The sequence below is a fragment of the Larimichthys crocea genome, chromosome III, assembly GCF_000972845.2.
Source record: "Larimichthys crocea isolate SSNF chromosome III, L_crocea_2.0, whole genome shotgun sequence".
Taxonomy (NCBI): Eukaryota; Metazoa; Chordata; class Actinopteri; family Sciaenidae; genus Larimichthys; species Larimichthys crocea.
Window position 1 is genome coordinate 24,637,691 of NC_040013.1, and position 13,657 is coordinate 24,651,347.

At 41.8% G+C, this 13,657-nt stretch overlaps 1 protein-coding gene across 5 annotated transcripts; it reads left to right on the plus strand.

The window, feature by feature from the left end:
* The first annotated feature begins 1,985 nt into the window (after positions 1–1,985).
* On the plus strand, positions 1,986–12,128 carry LOC104930020 (aftiphilin). Of its 5 annotated transcripts, none has more exons than XM_027277929.1 (10): positions 1,986–2,124; positions 5,766–7,276; positions 7,440–7,633; positions 7,752–7,878; positions 8,177–8,233; positions 8,383–8,505; positions 8,636–8,696; positions 11,174–11,275; positions 11,416–11,539; positions 11,652–12,128. In XM_027277929.1, exons 2-10 carry the CDS (start codon positions 5,804–5,806, stop codon positions 11,806–11,808), a joined length of 2,418 nt encoding a protein of 805 aa, XP_027133730.1. In that variant the 5' UTR covers positions 1,986–2,124; positions 5,766–5,803; the 3' UTR covers positions 11,809–12,128. The 5 variants fall into 5 exon arrangements, 4 of the variants coding, with proteins under 4 accessions (XP_027133730.1, XP_027133732.1, XP_027133731.1 ...); XM_019270117.2 differs by lacking the exon at positions 1,986–2,124 and adding an exon at positions 2,766–2,858; XR_003462289.1 differs by lacking the exon at positions 11,652–12,128 and having other exon boundaries at positions 1,988–2,124; positions 11,169–11,275; positions 11,416–11,531.
* The last annotated feature ends 1,529 nt before the right edge of the window (positions 12,129–13,657 follow it).

Here is a 13,657-nt window from a genome sequence, read left to right on the forward strand (position 1 = left end):
TAATCTTAACAAACTCGACTCTGAACCATTCAGGTGGCAATAGATAAGAAAAAAAAGGAAACATTTTATTTACATAACACTTGCCAAGCATAAAGCACTTTCCAAATAACACAAAATAAAATAAAATGATGGAATACTATAATAAATATAACATTAAAATAGATCATTTAACCAATGGTAAAATACAGTGGGAGGTCGTGGTAGTAATAGTAGTGACATTAAAACATCCAGACGTCATGCCTCTAGACTGAAATGTTCATATTACACCTTTGAATCACCTTTACAGAGAGAAACATTATTGTAGATTATTAAAAAGATCCATGATATGCAGACAACAGACACATTGATTACTTATCTGCTCTGTTACGCTGAGATAAACCACACTATTGATAGCAGCACACAGACTGTAAATGACTGTGTGTTAAGTCAAGTCAACTTTATTATCAACGCTGCCATATGTACAGGACATATCCCGGTGCAAGCGGCAATAAACATGAAATACAAAATATAAGTAAAAGATGTAAAAAGTACAAAATAAAAGAATATAAAAACATATACAAGCTAAAAGACATCCAAGAAAAGACAGTGGCAAGTCTGGAAGATATAAATAGTATAAATATGGCGGTATGAACAGAGTGAACAATATAAACACTACCCGTGTGGCAATATGGCACAGTAACAGGATTATCAGTATAAATATAAATGTGGCAGTATAGACAGAATTCACAGTATAAACAGTGAGGTCTATCAAACAGTTGACTGTACACAGTGCAAATTCTAAATTGTCTAGATTACCAAATGATGGATAAATTCATATTCCACTAAATGAAATGTTCTAAATTTCCTCCCCAGAGTTTCTGTTCTCTGGTCCAGCAGGTTCTCGTGAATCGTGGCTGCTGCTGTGATCCTGCATGACGTCCACTACACATACTGTCATTATTGCTGCCATATCTCCATTACAGTTTATAGTTAGTTAATGATTTGCTGCTGCTGTGCATCTGTGTCTCTCTATCTCTATCACAGGTTCCACTGCTACTGAAATCATTTTATCATCCATTGTAATTGTGCAATATGTTTGTGTTGATTTGTTCTGTACACGTGACATCTATTGCACTCAAGAGGGATCCCAACTCTGTGGCTCTTCCTGAGGTTTCTTCCACCTTTTTTGTGGGCATGTTTTTCCTCACTCGAACCGAGGGTCTAAAGACAGAGGGTGTCACTCCCTGTACAGATTGTAAAGCCCTCAGAGGCAAATGTGCTTTGTGATTTTGGGCTATACACATAAAATTTGATTTGATTTGAAGTTTTTACATGTATTTTCCCTGAAATTGGCATGCAAAGATGGGCAGCCACATGAAGCAATGCCCTGGGGGCAGTTACAGGGTTCAGGACCTTGCTCAAGGACACCTCAGCAGTGCCCAGGAGGTGAACTGCACCTCTCCAGTTACCAGTCCACCCTCCATACTTTGGTCCACGCTGGACTTCAGCCACCCTCCGGTTCCCAGGCCAAGTCCCTACAGGCTGAGCTACTATAGCTGACTATAAGTAAATAAATAAAGAAAAGACAAGTTGGGAAATGCAGACAGGTGTCTGGGTAAAATTAAAGTAAATTAAACAAAATAAAATAAATCTTCAGCAATATTAAGCAAGGACAAAGAGCAGAAAGGTTTTGTTACCTTAGACTGAACTGTTTTTAGATTTTTTTACAAACCAAACAATCAATAAATTGATTAATGGAGACATTAATAAGCAGATTGATCCATAATGAAAATAACCATTGGTTGCATTTGATTTGATTTGCTACTGCTACTAAATAGTAAAAAAAAAAAAGCAGAATAAACTGTTTTAAATTTGAGGTGTAGGATCACCTCTCCCCAGTAGGGGGTGCTGTTGCAACCACATTAAAGATCGTCTATTTTCAGAAAGAGTCTCTCTCTATCTGCTCTCCGCTATAAGTCACCACACCACCTGAAAACAACACACAGTGAGACCTCTTCGCCCTTTTTTTCCCCACCCGGTTCGTTTGATACTTATGGAGGATGATGACAGAGGATGGAGGCTGCGGCACTGATACGACAACAACAAGAAGAAGAAGAAGGAGTAACAACGAGACGGAGAGTGTCGGTAAATAAATAAACAAACAAACAAACAAACAATAACGGTCGCTTCGTGTCGTTAACCGGCCGTTGGAGCCGTTTGAATAGAATGTCGGCGGTTGGTTTGCTTTCAACGGACGAGCTAGCTTTGAGCTAATCAGCTGTGAAGATATTTAAACCTAACATAGCTTTATTTATATATATTTTATTTTATATATATGTGTATGTATATGTGTGTTACATTTAAATGTCCATGTCATGGCATGACACCTGTCCGTCCACAGGAATGTGGAGGAGAAAATGGCCCAAACGGACACTCCTAAAGCCAAAAATATTCATATTCATGCTTGTGTAATAATTATGCATGTTGGGTTACATTAACATAAACTGGGTACATTAACATAACATAAGCTTTTTAATCCGTGGTCCTGAAGTGGGGCTGCTTGCTGCAGGCTTTTTGAACTGTCCCGTCTAAAGTAGCACAAAGCTGCCGGATCATGTTTCCTGTATCAGGTAACTGACTCTGAATACTGGATGATGACTTTTTTTTGTTTTGTTTCCACTCCAGGATCAGCAGCAGAGTCAAAGAGCTGCAGGGTGACAGCTCAGTTAGAAACACACAAAAAAAGAGGATATGTGGAACAATCATGTGTGCAAGTTCCTCTATTTAGAGGATATGTGGAACAATCATGTGTGCAAGTTCCTCTATTTTTAACACAGAATCTGAAGTGAATCAAGGCCAGCAACTGTAAACAACTCGAGGTAAACTAAAACCTGCATATTCTATAATAATAATATAATAATTTTATAAAGAAGAACCCTTAACTAAAGAGGACTGGATTCAAAGTATCAAAGTTTAAGTTAGATTTATTATTCTTGTACAAGAAGGAGCGTTGAACAGTGCAACACACAAGAGAAAAGGCTCCTCGAGGAGCTCTAACAGTTAATTCTTATACATTTTTTAAAAAATGGGCTGTCTCGGACACCTCCCCACTGGTACAGATAACATCATAACATTCCTTTAATTGGTTTTCTGCTCAGTAATGAGCACTTTATTTTATATCCACATGGTACTCCCCTTACAGAGAAAAGGCTCCTCGAGGAGCTCTAACAGTTAATTCTTATACATTTTTAAAAAATGGGCTGTCTCGGACACCTCCCCACTGATACAGATAATATCATAATGCTCCTTTAGTTTGTTTTCTGCTCAATAATGAGCACTTTATTTTATATCCACATGGTACTCCCCTTACAGAGAAAAGGCTCCTCGAGGAGCTCTAACAGTTGGTTCTTATACATTTTTTAAAAAATGGGCTGTCTCGGACACCTCCCCACTGTTGCAGATAACATCATAACATTCCTTTAGTTGGTTTTCTGCTCAGAAATTAGCACTATATTTTATATCCACGTGGTACTCCCCTTACAGAGAAAAGGCTCCTCGAGGAGCTCTAACAGTTGGTTCTTATAAATTTTTTTAAAAACTGGCTGACTCGGACACCTCCCCACTGTTGCAGATAACGTCATAACATTCCTTTAGTTGGTTTTCTGCTCAATAATGAGCACTTTATTTTATATCCCGTGGTACTCCCCTTACAGAGAAAAGGCTCCTCGAGGAGCTCTAACAGTTGGTTCTTATACATTTTTTAAAAATGGGCTGTCTCGGACACCTCCCCACTGTTGCAGATAACATCATAACATTCCTTAAGTTGGTTTTCTGCTCAGAAATTAGCACTATATTGTATATCCACGTGGTACTCCCCTTACAGAGAAAAGGCTCCTCGAGGAGCTCTAACAGTTATACAATTTTCTTAAAATGGGCTGTCTCAGACACCTCCCCACTGATAATTCCCTTTTTTGGTTTTCTGCTCAGTAATGAACATTATGTTTCTTGTCCAAAATGACATTTCTCAGGCCTGTCTCTCACATCCTTGTCTCTTCTGTCCTTGTACTACTAATTTATAATTGTCTCTCCCTGCCAGCCTCAGTAAATCAGTGGCCAACGAAGGGAGGTATGCGAGACATGCAAAAGACAGGATACACACACTGTCTATAGGACACCTTACAATGAATAAAAGTAGACCGCAATAACAAAAACAAACAGAGAGAACCATAAAAGTATTACCAAATTACAAGAATACAACATTAAAAACAGGTTAAAATAGGACAATGCAATTAAATCTGTCAGATGGAGATAGCAATTTTAAACAGGTGGGTTTTGAGTGCGGACTTGAATTGTGAGAGTGAGTTGATGTTCCTTATGACGCAGGGGGGTAAAGAGGTCCAGAGCAGGTGGTGAGACGGGCAGAGGGGACAGTCAGGTGAATGGAGGAGGGAGATCTGAGGGAGCGAGGGGGGAGCAGCAACATGGAGAAGATCCGGGAGATATGGTGGTACGAGGTTATGGATGGCTTTGAATGTGAGCAGAAGGATTTTGTAATTGATGCAGGGATTTGACCGGGAGCCAGTGGAGCTGTTGCAGGACAGGACTGATGTGGTGGGTGGAAGGGGTTCTGGTGATTATGCGGGGTGCTGAATTCTGGACCAGTTGGAGCTTAAGGAGATATTTGTGGGTGAGGTGGAGGAGGAGGGACTTGCAGTAGTCCAGGCGGGAGGATGGCTATCTTTGTCTTTGATGCATCGGGTTTGACATAAAAGAGAAGATACGATAGACTTTACTGCTGGTGTTGGTGATGGAGCGCCTTCTTACATGTCTGTTGTTGAAGGAGATGTTTAAGTCTTGTGCAGGAGGTGAGAGGAGCGGGGACAGAGACATCTCGACCAGTTTGTTTGAGTCTGTTTCTGTCTGTCTCTCCGTGCAGACGAGTGCACAGAATCTTTCAGGTGCCACAAGTGTCATAGAAGGTCATATATAATTTATATAAGATAAGATAGACTTTGTTGATCCCACTTGTTACAGCGGCTAAAAAAATACTATAAATAGGGGAGCTCAAGGTGGCTCAACTGGTAGAGTGGGCTCCCCACGTACATAAGGTCCTTTCTGCAGTGACCTGACCATCAGAACCAAAAAATAGTGCTTTGGTAATCAAATATTACGTTTTTACTGTGGTGCTCTCCAATTTAAAGATCCAGTGTGTAAGATTTAGGGGACCGAAAGAATGAGATTGTGGGTGCAAGCGGCTGAAATGAGCCTCTTCTGCCGGTGGCAGCCTTAGAAATATGGTGAGGAGGTCAGATGTGTGGAGAGAGTTTGAAGTAGAGCTGCTGCTCCTTTGCGTTGAAAGGAGCCAGCTGAGGTGGTTTGGGCATCTGATTTGGAGTCACCCCCATGGGCGACTTCCTTTAAGGGTCTTCCAGGCACATCCAACTGACCCTGGGGCAGACTCACAACCCGCTCAAAGACCTATATAGCCCATCTAGCTTGGGAATGCCTCGGGATCCCCCCAGAGGAGCTGGAAAGAACCTGCTACCACCGCAAACTGACCTCAGATAAGTGGAAGATAATGGATGGATGTTTTTTTGGTAGTAGTTCCTCATTCATGCTAGGAAGGAGAAGGTAAAACAAGGTGGTTACAATCCACCACTAGATGCCACTAAATCCTACACACTGCTCCTGATAATATCATGAACATTTCTCTGTTAACACACACAGCCAGAAAGCTGTTTATCCATGACACTCCTCTTCCTCTGCTTTTCACTTTATTTTCTCAGGTGCATGAGGTCTTCAGGTCCTGCTGCTAGGAGAACCCATGGAGCCAGACATCATGCCCTTGCACCCCTCCACCCCCCCTCCACTGGACGATGACGGCGATGGGGAGACGGAATCAGACGAGGACGAGTTCGGGGACTTTGGGGGATTCTCTCTTGGGGTGTCCTGTTCGCCTCTTAGCTTCGCCGATTCCACCGATTCATCATCCAGCCTCAGGCAGCCTTCTTCCACCATAAAACCAGCCACTCATCAACCCAACAGCAGCTTTAATCATCCAGTTAAACAATCCCAACCCACATCTTCTGTGAACTCGGGGTCCGACGATGGGGGCCAGATAGATGTGGAAGGGCAGGATCATAGTGCTGAATCGTGTGTGCGCCTCACGAATGGGTACTCTGAAAAAGACCACAACTCTGAGCGGAGCGACATAGCCTCTGCAGTGGGTGTTTGTTCTCCCAGGGAAGAAACAGGGTTCGCTGATTTCACTGTGTTTACAGAGCAGGCAGCACATCCCTGGTGCTGTGGCTTCACTCCCTTGGACAGCACGGAGCAATGGGATGGCAAAGCTGCAGGGACAAACTCTTCCAACAGACTGGGTGATGTAGAACAGGAGGTTATCATGGACTCGGAGCCAAGACCTTATTGTGCATGTAAGGCAAAAGAAAAAGTTAGCACTACGGTTGAGCACTGTGAGAATAGAGATGTAGCACCCGTGCTGCCATCTCAGGACCACCGTCAGCCTCAGGAAGCTGCAGAAGTTTTGGAGTTTCCAGCTGAAGAGGGGTCTGAGGACAGTCAGAGGGAAAGGAGGCACAGTTTGAACTCTGTACAAACCACAGACGTGCAGGAGGATGGAGACTCAGACGAAGACAGAGAAGATCAAGAAATGAGCTTCTCCAATGCGCCCCAAACATTCAGCGTGTATGAGTCTGCTTCCGAGGACCTGCCGTCTTTCTGTGACGATTTGTCATTCGAGGGTCCGTCTGTGGAAGTGGAACCGAATGTTTCATCTCTAGCTTCAGGGGATCAAAGCGACTGGGACCAGACTGATGACGATGAGGAAGAACAGGGAAACTCTGTCAGCAGCGACAGCACGACAAATCTCAAGTCTAAGGCGGAGAAGGGTTTTTACCACGACCAATCTGCGACTCAGGAAATTTCTGCTACCTCCAACCAGCCACAATCTGGAACACACACAGAAGACAACTTTGCAGACTTCAAAGACTGTAGTTCTGAGCATCAAGAAGACCAAGGACATGTCCAAATAGCTGATGCAGGAGTGCAGAGTCTAGGAAACCTCCCACCAAGTGACAGCTTTGCAGATTTCTGCTCAGCGCCCACGCAAGAGGATGGAGAAGTGACGTGGGCAGAGTTCAAAGACCCGAGGGCTCAGGAGGAGGAAAGAACTTGGACGCAGTTCAGAGAGCAAGTCAGCAGCCTGCAGACTGACAGAAGCACTGAGGAGGAGGACAGGGAAAGGCAATGTGGGGTTTCCAGGAGGAACAGCGGTCAGGTGGGAGACATTAAGCTGAACACTGACTTTGTTGTGGTTGCTCTTGATGTTGGGGATTAATACTCACGTCCAAAGTTATTAGTTGTTTTCAAAAATAGAAACTTATAGTGTTTGTCAAAAGATTTACAAAGTAAACCGTCTCTCATCTCTGCTTCCTGACTAGGTGTCACTCTCCTGCCGTGTCCAGCAGCTTCTCCTGCTCAGTTTTCCAGAGGTGGAGGTCCCAGCTGTGGATGGTGAGGAGGAGAAGGAGGAGGAGGAGGAGGTGATCAGCCTTGGTGCTCTGCTTCACACCCAACACCTACCTGAGAGCAAAGAGGAGGAGGAGATGCCAGAACCCTGTCCCAGAGCTCAGTGGTGAGAATGACTGTGGATATGTTAACAAACTAAATCTGTTTTATATAAATGTTTCAAATGATTACAACATGAAGAATTTCCATGAATCAACAGAAAATATGTGCAAAATTTGTTTCAGGATTCAGTGGGGCACGTGGTGGCCACACCAGGACCTCCACAGTGCAGTTGGACTCCGGTTTCAGTGGGGAGGTTCACATACAAACAGGACTCTGCTCAGGTGCCTTGGTATGGACACGAGGCACATTGTGAGTCTGGCAAAACATCATTATTATCAGTAGTTGTGTTTCCATCTAAATACTCTGTTATAATGATGATTTCTGTCGTGTTTCCTGCGTTGCTTTTCACCGGTTGGGCTTCAACTGCTACCCTTTTAAATTACATCATCTTGTTGCATCGTTTAATCTGGTTTTCCGATTGGAGAATTGGCACCACCTACTGTTTGTCTCATGAACCAACTCCTAATATTCTCAGAACAGTAGTGAATGAAAACCAGCATCCATCCTGTTTTAAAGCCGTTTGTTTGTTGTCTTTGCCTTTTCGAAGGTGTTCATTGGCCAGAAGAAGCAGCCAGTGGCTGTGCCTGCTTTTGCATCCGGACTGGTGAGTCAACTGTAGGATGTGAAATAAAATAACCGGACCTTAACGGGAAGGAGAAGCATTATAACGGTGTAAGATTTCAGGTTTTGGTGATAACAAAGTTCCTCTTGCTGTTCCCTTTGTTCCATACCTTGTTTTATCCTCATTCACAGGGAATGCTAGAGCCCACCAAAGACTCTGTGCCAGCTGTCTGTCCTGCAGGACACACAGCGGTCACAGTACCTCCACCTCCAGGATCCCGAGTAACACCGACCCCCTCAACAGATTCAATGCAGGTAAAGACCTATTACAGCTGTATTATATTAACTAGAGCTACTGCGTGGATTAGATGCAGACGTGTATGTTACTGATCTTAAAATTAAGCTTGCTACTCTGTTTAAACGCTGTTTCCTTCTCTCTGTGAAGGAGGCGCTTCCCTCCAGCCAGACGGACTGGAGCAGCCGTGGCCTTAGCAGCTCTCAGGACGGTACGTCCCCTCGCCGAGCCCCTCACTTCTGGGGCCGGAAGTAGACTACAGTTACAGCCATCCCCTACCTGGCTTCTTCTTTTCAAGCCAAAAAAACGTTTGAGAGTTTACTCTGGAATCCTCTGGACTCTTCCTCACTTCCTCCAGGGCATGTTCTGCTTCTTTTAATTTTCACGCCGTGTTTCCCCTCTGTTCATTCAGCAGTGTTTTGTGATTTAAATGGATTTCCTCTCTTGAATAACAAAAGAATTGACCCAGTGTTCAGAAACAAAACTGGGACTCAAGTACGACAGATGTGCAGCAAAGCAGAAACATTACCCGTCAGTCACTTTTGTTCCAGAACAATAAAAGGGGAAACACTGTATTTCTGTAGTGGCTTCCCTTTTCTACCCCCCTTCAGCTACTCTAGTGTCCCGTCTTTAACTGCTGCCACCTTTTTACAGAGAATTTATCTCAGTATTTATCAGCTGATACAGGAACCATGTGGTGTCTATGTTAAAGTGGTAACACCTGACATGGGTAAAGGCTATTTGATGATTCTGAAGTTGTTTTTAAACTACAAGATGAAAATCTAAATATGAGGAGCATGGTCATAATATGTGCCATGTTGATTTCCTGGATGTGTTTGTCTAAAGAACCATTTCATTGAATTTATTGGTGGCTGCTCTTCTCTTTATTACACTACGTTTGCCCACAGCATGATATATAACAAACTTAGACTGACCCTGTGTGTCTGACAGTACTGTCAAGATTTTGGCTTTATCGGTTTACGGTCTCCTCCGGTTATGTCAGAAAAGAGAGAAATCAAAGAAAAATAACTCAAATAACCAAGAGTCATTCTTTGCTCAGGCAAAAACAATGAATAAGAATCTGATTTAGATCAGTAGTGTTTAGTGTTTGCACAGAAAATCAATCCGAAAATTTGGAGCCCCACAAACGTCAGTGTCAGAATTCAGATAAAATCGCAAAAGGTGATTTAATAACTAGTTTGTTGATGCATTAAACAAACAACAAACATACAAAAGTATTATCTTTTAACTTTTAATTTGAACTTTTGGCTGACTTAAAAAAGACTACAGGCTATAGGAAGTGTTTGCCTGGCTGTCAGTTCCATGTTTGACATCAGCATGCAAGCTGGCACACTTTCTGTTGTTGGGTGGAGATGAACAGCTGATAAACCTGTCTCATTAACTTCACCAGTCATTTTCTCAAAGATGCCTACACAAGTCCACAGGTTAAAAATAATAACGGCAACATTTAGACTCAATAGAAGTGTTCCTCCTCCGTTATGTTTAGTTTCAGCTCTTTGGATCCGTCCACATCGACTCAAACAAGACGGATGTTCAGCGATTACAGAGCAGTGTTGTAATAGTGTAGTATGTGCAGCAGAGGGCGGTGTATTCTCTGTAGGTGGTGCAGCGAAAAAGTCAAAACACATACTGTTGGAACAACTTGAAGCCAAACCGTACAATCATTCACTACTAAAGGATATGCACTTCATGTATTTAAGAAAACTTCTAGATTTGAATTGTTTTTGCACATGATGATCTGTCTTTTGGGTTTTGATTTATTCTCTGAGGTCGACATGCTCGGGGGAATAATTGTCATAACAGAAAGAAAAGCATCTTACAATTAAAACAGAAGAAATATTGGCGACAGAGCTAAACGTAAGACTGCAGTTGTGATTATTTATGCTGATTTTATTGGGTTATTGGGGACGCTTATGCTGTATGGGCATGCTGAATAGGACAGAGGAGTGTTTATTAAAATCCACTTGTCAATATTTCAGTACCAGTGTTTCTACAGCAACTTTCTGTAACTGCAGTTACAGTTTCATGAGTTGTGCCTTTATGCCAGCAATTCTTTTTTTTAAAAAGTACTTTCTGTTTCCAAATGTGAACTTGTGTTTGGACCTGACAAAAATCTGCTTGTTTGTTTTGTCTTCTTTTGCTGAAATCCAGATTGAATGCACTGCAGTAAGGACTTGTAGGAAATCCTTGTAAATACTGAAATAAATCAGTTGATCCTTTCTGCTTCGTTTGGCCTCTTTTCCCACAGCCTTCCTCTCTTTTTGGAAGCTGGATCACTTTTCCTCAGTGGTTTGAATGCAAAGTCGGAGTATTCAAACAAAAAACGCGGCATGCTGAGATTTGGCGTCAGTTTGTTTTCCCTCACAACACGAATGATATTTAACTGTTAAGCCGTCGCACTGCAAAAAGAAATGTTTCAGTGACCTCATGCTAGTTGCTGGCTGCCTCTGAATCTGTATATATATCTATATATATAGATACATATATAAAAATTTAGACAACAGCATCTTTGCATGTCTTTGCTGAGCTTTGTTTGCCGTGTCCGTCCTCCCACTGCTTCTAGTAAAAGGAGAAACTCACGCTCTTTTTATGAATAAGAAATCAATCTCACCCATTCCTCCTCACCCCACAACAATCCTCAGCCACCGTCTCCCCTTGTTAGCACAGGCTGCTCTGCTCTAAACCTGGATTGCTTTGGTCCTGCGGAGGAGAGCAGATCCCACAGCAGCAGCAGCAGCAACAGCAGCCGTAGCAACAGTCCACCTCCAGGTCAGCGTGTGAAACAGCAGAAATGTAGATTTTTAAAGTCATTCATGAGGTTTATGTTGTATGAAGCAGCTACAGTGTTGCTGAAACTCATTTATAACATGGTTGATGTGTGTTTGTTATACACACACTCACACGTGAAGGAGTTGACCGTGAGCTGTACAAGTTGACCATCAGCAAAGTGGAACCCAGCACTAAGAGCAGCCACGTGGAGGACACTCTCAATCGCTTGATGTCCTCAGCAGAGAAGATCAGCACTTCAGTCCGGTAAGCTCCGTTATTACATATTTATATACTTTTAAAATCAAAGTCACACACAAGCTCCTCGTACTGTATTAATAATGCAACATCTTTGTCTTGTCTGTGTGTCTTTTATCAGGAAACCTCAGCAGGATGAAGAGGTGAGTGAGGAGGCTGGCAGGGCGATCTCTAAACTGCCCAACCTGTCTTTCATGCGGGCCAAGGTCCTCATGTTCCCGAGCGTCCTCGTACCCAAAGAGTGCATTCCTCCAGAAATCCAGTGTGATTTAAACTGAACCCTTTAACACAAGATTCAAACACCTCCGTAGGCGTGAACGATTATAAGGAACTGAGACACTGTGGACTAAATCAGCGCTTTGGTCAAAATACTCCACCTGCTGGATACTTTCAGTCTTTAGCCTAAAGATGATGGATGATATCTTCATATTTATCGAGTCATGCATTCATTTCAGTGTGTAATAATGTGTGCAAAGACGCAGGTCTGCAGTTTGAATCATTTACATCGAGTATTACGCCTCTTAAAGTTAAGTGTTGGAGTTTATTTTGGTTTAAACTTGCACATATTTATTCACTTTAATTATCCTGTGTCTTGTATTTATTTTTATTATAGAACGTGTCATCTTATTTTTAATGTGAAACTATGACAGACGGATGTTATAAGGTATGACATGGGAGATGAAAGAATGTGGCCTTCATGAAAATGTTTTAAATATGAATGATTATTTTGCTTATTTTTTAACATGAAAAGAGTTAAATCTCGTGGTTGTTGAGTGTCAGCCTACAAACAACAAACAATATTGTCTCACAGCCCATGAGAGTGATTTCAGTCGGCTGATTTGAAGCTCTGCAAAATAAAACAACTCAAACTTTAGGACGTCTCTCATTTATTGTTATTTAGATCTGTCTTGATTTTTTTACCCTTTACATCCACAAGATTTCTCCAGCAGCGACACACAGATCTCTGCATAATTCACACACATCCATACACTTATTAATGTGCTGATCAATAGATAGATAGCAAATCAAAACAATCATTTTCAGCCAGATTAGAGGCTTTTACACCAAGACACTGCACTTCTTTTTTGTATGTTGCATGCTGAAATTGCTTTATTGCATACAAGAGCGAGCAGGAAAACAGATTTCTAGCAATGCATTTGTTATCGTTGTTAAATAATAATAACAATAAGGATTTGAGGTGAGAGCGTGTATCTTGGCGGGAGTGGCTGTCCTTTTCCATCTGATTCAATTGCATTGTCCTATTCTAACCTGTTTTTACTGTTGTATTCTTGTAATTTGATATACGATACTTTTATGGTTCTTTTTGTTTGTCTCTGTTATTTGCTGTCTACTTTTATTTATTGCAAGGTGTCATTGGGTGACAGAAAGGCGCCTATGAAATAAAATGTATTATTATTTGAACATTTAGTGATAATGAGCCTCTTTAATAGTGCACATAGGATCATTTTTATGCCATTTCTCACTTTTATTTAGGATTGTTTGGTCATGTTACACACCCACAATCTCCTCAACTGCTTTTCTGCATGTTGCATGCTGAAATTGCTTCATTGCATACAAGAGCGAGGAGGAAAACAGATTTCTAGCAATGCATTTGCTGTGGTTGTTAAATAATAACAATAAGGATTTGAGGTGAGAGCGTGTATCTTGGCGGGAGTGGCTGTCCTTTTCCATCTGATTCAATTGCATTGTCCTATTTTAACCTGTTTTTACTGTTGTATTAAGTTGATATACTTTTATGGTTCTTTTTGTTTGTTTCTGTTATTTGCTGTCTACTCTCATTTATTGTAAGGTGTCATTGGGCGCCTATGGAATAAAATGTATTACTATTTGAACATTGAGTTTAGTGCACTATTAAATGAGCCTCTTTAATAGTGCAGATAGGATCATTTTTATGTCATTTCTCACTTTTATTTAGGATTGTTTTGTCACGTTACACACCCACAATCTCCTCAACTGCTTTCTGCATGTTGCATGATGAAATTGCTTTATTACACACAAGAGCGACCAGGAAAACTTCTAGCAATGCACTAAGTCAATAATAATAATAATTTGAGGTGAGAGCGTGTATCTTGGAGGGAGTGGCTGTCCTTTTCCATCTGATTCAAT